The 7,109-nt window shown below is 38.4% G+C and overlaps 1 protein-coding gene across 4 annotated transcripts in view; it reads right to left on the bottom strand.

Moving 5' to 3' along the window:
* Nucleotides 1-711: 711 nt before the first annotated feature.
* Nucleotides 712-7,109, bottom strand: part of LOC122078731 (uroporphyrinogen-III synthase, chloroplastic-like) — a 29,895-nt gene continuing 23,497 nt past the window's right edge. For 2 of the 4 annotated variants that reach the window (XM_042644831.1, XM_042644832.1), the window contains 5 exons: nt 6,439-6,494; nt 3,062-3,147; nt 2,630-2,764; nt 1,324-1,375; nt 712-1,203 (listed from right to left, as the gene is read on the bottom strand). In XM_042644831.1, coding sequence (XP_042500765.1) covers nt 1,189-1,203; nt 1,324-1,375; nt 2,630-2,764; nt 3,062-3,147; nt 6,439-6,494 — 344 coding nt within the window. In that variant the 3' untranslated portion in view covers nt 712-1,188. Of the gene's footprint in view, nt 1,204-1,323; nt 1,376-1,716; nt 1,977-2,629; nt 2,765-3,061; nt 3,148-6,438; nt 6,495-7,109 lie in introns of those variants that run through there. The other 2 variants (XR_006140168.1, XM_042644833.1) reach the window with 2 other exon arrangements.

The following is a 7,109-nucleotide window of genomic DNA, read 5'->3' as shown; positions in this document are numbered from 1 at the left end:
AGATGCTCGCATGCACCCTACCATTGGCCGCTTCTACTACTGGTTGTGCCTGCACCAGAAATTAGCGTTCTCTTGCCCTATATATATATATATATGACAAAGCTTTCCTGAGCCGCATGGTGAAATGAAAAAATGTATGTGCTTGAACCCAACATCTTCCAAGTACAAACTAGCCCAACAGCAATAATTCACATGAGCAGATTAGCAAGCTCATAGCCTCATATTATCAAGAAACCCACTTCGATTTAGTTGTGAATTCGTCTGGATTAGCCACTCCCCTAAAAGAATACATTTAATATATAGGATCTACCATCTCTTAGTCTGCACTCTGCAATATGTAACCTCAAGTTTGCTCATGTTGGGCTTGACATGGTTAAGCCTTGCATTCACCATTCGTTAGAACTAGGGCTTTGCACAAGTGACTACTTCAATTAAAGTACTACTACAACTACTACTAATCAAGGACTTGGGGATCAGATCAGCGTCTGATCTCAAGTCACCTCAGCAGCCAAGCTAAAGGTGAAAAAGAGTAAACACAGTAATATTACATCCTTCAATTAAATACACCAATGCAGTGTATGTTCATTATTATGATAAGAAATGCTGCCCAGAACATATTTATTGCATAATTTTCAATTATTATAAGAATAGGCAAAGCTTGTGACGAGTGCAGAAAAATGAATTCTAGATCACACTTTGAAATTCAGAATCTAGCAAATTATGGTCATATCTGCTTTCTTTATCATATGGAAAGAATTAAACCTTGTTTCAAACATTGGACCGATAACTGAAAAATATTGGGGACAAGAATCCAGGTTGCTAGATCTGCTAGTCAAAACAAGAATGACCTCCAATCTAGCATGCTGGCGTTAGTTCAAGATCAAGACGGAATTATTTACAGGGTTGGATATTCACAATAAAATTTTGGACAGTCTCTTCACCTCTGGTACTGAATTGACGGATTGCCGATCATCACAAGGGTTTTCTGGCTTAGTGCCCACTTGAGCACAAAAAGAGGGGCTATTGAAGGAACGTGATTGCCGCGGCAGGTTACACCCACTCACAAACCTCCCAACTCTTGCATTGTTCTGGTCATGTAGAATGATAGATGCTCCCAAGCATTGGCAAAGCTAAAAGTGCATGCCTTTATTTAGTGCTGCACTTGTTCCTGCACTTGTTTGTTCCTCGTCAACAAACAACAGCCTGAGATAGGAAAAGAAGGAAGAAAGCAAAGACAACTTGATTGATCTCTCAGCAGAACAAATAGAAAAAATGCCGTCATCAAAAATTAAATATCATGTTCCTCATGCATCTTATACCGACCTTCTGGGATTGATCATGGACTATCAAGGCTTCTAGGATACTGTCAACCCACCTGCCATAACAAGGATAACCATGATTGAGAAGGGCTAATTTTTGTTAAGCAGACTGGAGGAAAATATAGCCATACTAAAGTACAAGTCACCCATGTTGAACATAATGAGGATGTGGGTGGTTGATTCGGCTAAAGCAGCAAAACAAAATGAGTATGAAAATTAAGGTGACGTCCAGAAGCACAACTCATCATCATGTAACTCAACTGAAGTTCTGCGTTTGCAGGGTCCTAGGAGGGGTCGGCTAAGGTAGGTCACCTTTAGGACCTTTTTCTTTTATGGCACAAAATGGCGGCCCTCAAACTTGAACCAGTGCCTCTACATTTTTCCATTGCACCAACAATGGCCCTAACTGGCATCATCATGAACACAATTCCATTGATTAAGGAATTTTCAGAGCAACCTTAAATAGAATTTATACTAATACACCAGCCAATCAGACTAATTAGGTCTGGTTTTCATGTTTAAGATATCCTCTCCTTCACATATAAATAACATAATAGCCCATATATTGGTTTGGATGCATAAGAAAATTGACAAAAGAGATGTGACAGACGCATATTGTTCTTTCAACTCTCTCCAGAAAGCAGACACTGAAAAAACCTGTACAAAATCACAGAAACAAATAAATTCCACATCAAAGCAAAGAAGGGTTGTTAAATACCGGAGAATGTTGTTTTTTGATTGGCTAGGTATGGTGCGTGTTTAACTTCACAACCTACGGCATGGCACTATTTGGGTGGTCCATGTTATAAAAATACCCCACACCTATCTTATTTATAAAATTTCAAGGGGTTGCAATTATCATCCCAGCCCATCTAATCAATAAACGGGCTATGATCAGGTTCAGTTTGATGGCCCGGCCCATATATGAACAAGCAGCTGTGTTATGATGGTAACATCTTAGGCCTCCCATCCCTTAAACTCGGGTTCGAATTCTTCACTTCTCTCAATATGTGTTCGTGTTAAAATATATGGGTTTGGTTAGGTTATGTTGAGCTGGGTCCAGATTGGTTGGGCCAGGTTGGATTTCCCAGCCCAAGGTCGGGCCATGCCAGGCTCAGATTGGACATAAGTAATCTGGGTCTGGGTTTTCAAAAACCTGGTAGTCCAATTTTAGAATTTATGAATATAGTGCCACAGCACTTCCGAAGAGACTGCTGTTAAAAGTTCAATCAATAGACTGCTAAGAAGGAAAGAAAGAGAAGAGGAGGGAGGGGATTGCTGACTTATTAGGCTTCAAAGAGAGAGGTTACCCTTCAAGACCAGGATTTGTAGGATAGTACACATTCTTCAAGCCTAAACTTTTTGCAGCTAAAGCAGTAGTCTCACCAATGCAGGCAACAGAATTATTCCACTTCCCTGGTGCTGAAATAAGATTCATCCAAGCCCTGTGGCAATAGACGTGGATTTCAATGGAGAAACCATAAAATAACTCAACAGAAGACCTTTACCCATTTCAGTTACCAACAGAAAATAAGATGCCTGTATGTGTGTGTGTGTGTGTGTGTGTGTGTGAGAGAGAGAGAGAGAGAGAGAGAGAGAGAAGTGAAACCAAGGCTGTTGGTTGTACATTGTTAATCAAGTTCAGTTCGAACAATACATTCAGAGATCAGTGCAGCAGCTGCCAGGAATCATTTACACCTGTCTACTAACTTAAGACAACGGTGACATAATGAACCATTTACCTAACTGCTGAAGGGGAAGCTACTGCAACAACTGGAGCAGAAAGTGCTTGCACTAATATTGTTTGGTCTACATGGGGAACAGGCACCTGAAATCAATAGAGATCAACAAGAAAACTTACTCCATTGCCAAGGTAATTGAATAGTCCTAGTTCATGATCATATTAATGAAATTCCCAAACTGAATAGTCCAAGTTGGTGATCACATTTATGGAATTAGCAGAAAATTATCCCCCATGCAACTCCGAAATGGTAGCTGAATAATTCGAGTCTTTTTATGCAGGATTGGAGGTTATCTAATGCATAAATGTTTTTCTGAGTGTTTATGCATAGAGTAAATCAAGCTGATAAATCCTCCATGGATGACTTCAGAAATAAAAAAAATCTATCAAAATTTGAAGATAAAGTTCAACCAAATAGAAGATAACATGAAATGGAGACAGCTTCATTCCACATTTTTGTACTCATCCTTGAATCAAACATAGCACGCTTAAACCCAGATGCTGCAGACTAAAGACTCATATGCCCTGGTGGACATGGGGCCTGCACATTGAAGCATGTTGAGAGACTACTCAACAGGATATTGTCTATATATATATATATATATATTCCTATCATTGTCAGATACAGATCATGGCCTGTATCTTGCATTATCTCATTCCCTTTCCTCTTGAGAGAGTAGTTGTAGAAAATGCCCCATTGATTGTGCTCGGTTGGAAGATATTTTATTATTTCATCACTGAGGCCAGAAGACTGGCTCTTAGCTTGAACATTCCATTCCAATGAATACAAATGTTTGCCAAAATTGTTAGTGGAAACCTAAGCCGACAGCAGCATTGTGGGCACTATGAATTGTACTAAGGGACATCTATCACAGATTTAGCACACCGCCCCCCCAATTGCATATGCTTGCCCATTCCATTCCCTATTTTTGGGAGCTCCTGTCTTCTTCTTCTTCTACTTTTTTTTTTTTTAAATGCACTGCCACCATTACTGATTAGAAGAGAAAAAAAAAGCTATAAGTTGTAAAAAGTTAATTATGCTTACTCTTTCCAGTGCTGTTAAAACTAAGGAAATGGTACTAATCTAATTACAGGTAGATGAATCAATGACTTAACCCATGGGAGAAGCCAAGAATGAACATCAGCAATTGTAAATGCCCCAGATACATAAATGCATACTAATGCTACACACAATTCCCATAAATGGTGATAGACCTCCTTTTCCAGTTCTCTGGGTTCGGTGAACAATTTGAGACATTGATTCAAATGAGAGTCCAGTGAACAGAAACTATGCTTGCAGATTTATGTTTTCAAGTAGCACTTTTTGGTAATTAGAACTCACATAGCAAATTCTTTGCAGCTTAATGTACTTTACTAAGATTTGTTTGCATAGGAAAAAAACTACAAACTTGTATATATATAAAAATCAACCAAAAATGAGATACAAGTAACCTTATTCACTATGTTAATCTGCTGTAAGTTTTTCTTTTCCTTCGAATCAACAAAAAAATGAGATACAAGTAATGTACCAGGGGGGTGGACAAAAGAAAGAGAAACAACAAAAGATGCTTAACACGACCCTAAAACTAAAAAGCAAAGTAAAAAACCTAAAAAGACATGCTGCACATATGACGTAGAAATATAGCATATATAATCACTTAAAAATTTGCGCCTTTAAACTACAAATATACACTAGAAAAACATGCTATGATAGAACTGGGAAAAAAAAATCCAGTAGCCCTTTGTGCTGCTCAGAAATTCATGCTTCGTGCTGTACTTTACTTTGCTACCAGCTGCATCTATACTGTACTCAGAATAGCACAACGTTCTCTGTCCAGGTGCAGCCTGGAAGTAGATGGATAAGACATTTAGACAACAATGCAACACAGAAATACAGGGTTTCTGGAGTACCACAAAGAAAACTCTGTATGTGCTGCACCACCTGTCCTGGATCCAATAAGGGGACAGTCACATCACAATGGCAGACAACATTCCAATGCTTCACCAAGCCATTAAACATGAACCACAAAATCTGTCGGATCGACCAAAAACTTCCCTGGAAGCAACTAGGTGCATGATCACCTGATGTAACAAGTAGGCAATCATCAACTAGGTTAGAAACATGGGCATCCGTGGAAGTAACATGCCACGTCAATACCCAAAATTGTAGCGGGATGTAGGTAAAGCTTCACATACCATGAAGGAGGGAGGGTTAAGAATCCATGAGAGTAGGAATTGCTCAAAATTTGAAATATGAGGAAAATTAGCATTAAACAGATCAGACTCATCAGAGTATCCATTGGTTGACAATGGCGTCAATTCCTGACTTCCGAGTCGGGACCTGGGGGTCTCTATGTGGTGCATGTCGCAGATACAATTGACGCAACTACACGTAGGCGTGGCCTGTTTAGCTTTGTCATTAGTCTGTACCAGCCTGAGCAAGCAGATCGGGTGGACTCAGTTGGAGATGGGATTGCACGTGTTTATGGATTGGAGAGATTCAAGCTGGGGAAATGGTTAAATTTTCCAGCAGTGTGAAAGGAATGGCATTGAATCTTGAGAATGAGAATGTAGTTATTGTTGTCTTTGGAAATGCGTTGGCTTAATGTCACTCTTTAACTAAACACTTCCTCCATCAGTCTGATAAGGACTTATGGAGGGACATTCAAACAACATGAAGCCACTTAGTTTCCCGATGTCTTGACACAGGGAGGCCTTCATCGATGCATCCCAACATTTAATGGTGATAATCCACAGGCAAAGGAAGAATGAACATACCACGTTTGAAAGAGACTAAGTGAAAAAGGGCGAAAGCTAAGGAGATTAATGGCTAAAAAAATTTTGCACTGCAAAAATCTAGGATAAAATTGTAAATTTAAAGAGAATAAGTAAACCTGACACAATTAGTCATAACAACTAATTAAGAAAAACATTTAAAGCCAATGTTAAGGGGAGAAGAAAGAATGTTTTAATGTATAGGGGATTATTAAGAGACAGAATATAGGACAGAATATAGGAGAAAATTACATGGAAAATGTATGAAAACAAAGTGAAGGATAAAAGTAACTTCATGGAAAATATGATTTCCATGATACAAAAATGATTCAGAACTTTCAGAAATGGACAGATTGATGCTTTCTCTTCAGAACAGAATGTAACTAGCGCCAGTAGGATATGGAAGGGAAAGGGAGGATACTAATGGCCAATGTCCACATTGAACACTAGTATGACGGAGGTACCTACGCAACATGGGTGTCAATGTTAGGACCTAATCAACACCATTTGGAAGAAAAAAAACCTCAACAGAAAGGACCAAGAATGTGAGTAAAGAAACTTGGATAACCCCATTAATGAACACGAAGATGAAGCATTTTTTACCGTGGAGTATGTATTAAGCCTTGTGACCACAAAACCACGATTCGATAGACCTTCCTCTGCAACATATGCCACATCAACTATACACTTTAGTAATCCTAATAATTATACAAACAGAAAAGCTTACCAATTTCAAAATTATAAAATTTTGGAGTTCGTGGGCTTTGTTAATGAAGAATAAAATGTCATTGAATTTCTACTGTTGTCATTTGAAGGAATGTCCAGCAATTGAAAGCTTAGTAGGTTAAATTCAATCTTAACATTCAGAAACCACGGCTCTGCAAACATTGATTACTCATACGACAACCAGTTTAATGTTCCTGGTAGGCAGGAATGTTCATAATACGAACATATGAACTGGTGTAATGATAATCACTCTCCAATGCAAAGGAATAAAAATACTTCACGGTGCAGATGTTATTGTAAGATAGCAAAGGTGCTACACAGAAGAATGTGAAGGAACAGGATCCATAGTGACAGGGACATGATTCTTGCATCAAAACTAAAAAAAAATTCAGAATCAGAATTACAGAGTTATTTAAATTAGAAAGTGGACTAACCATTGGAAGATAGGGGAAAAATAGAATCAGCATTTGTCATAGAAAGATCTTCCATAAAGTTATTGTTACAAAGGAGAATCATGCATAGTAAATAAAACCAAAAAAAAAAAAAAG

Source organism: Macadamia integrifolia, chromosome 5 (genome assembly GCF_013358625.1).
Source record: "Macadamia integrifolia cultivar HAES 741 chromosome 5, SCU_Mint_v3, whole genome shotgun sequence".
Lineage (NCBI taxonomy): Eukaryota > Viridiplantae > Streptophyta > Magnoliopsida > Proteales > Proteaceae > Macadamia > Macadamia integrifolia.
The sequence above is the reverse complement of the archived record's forward strand: the minus strand, read 5'-3'. Positions and strand labels throughout refer to the sequence as shown.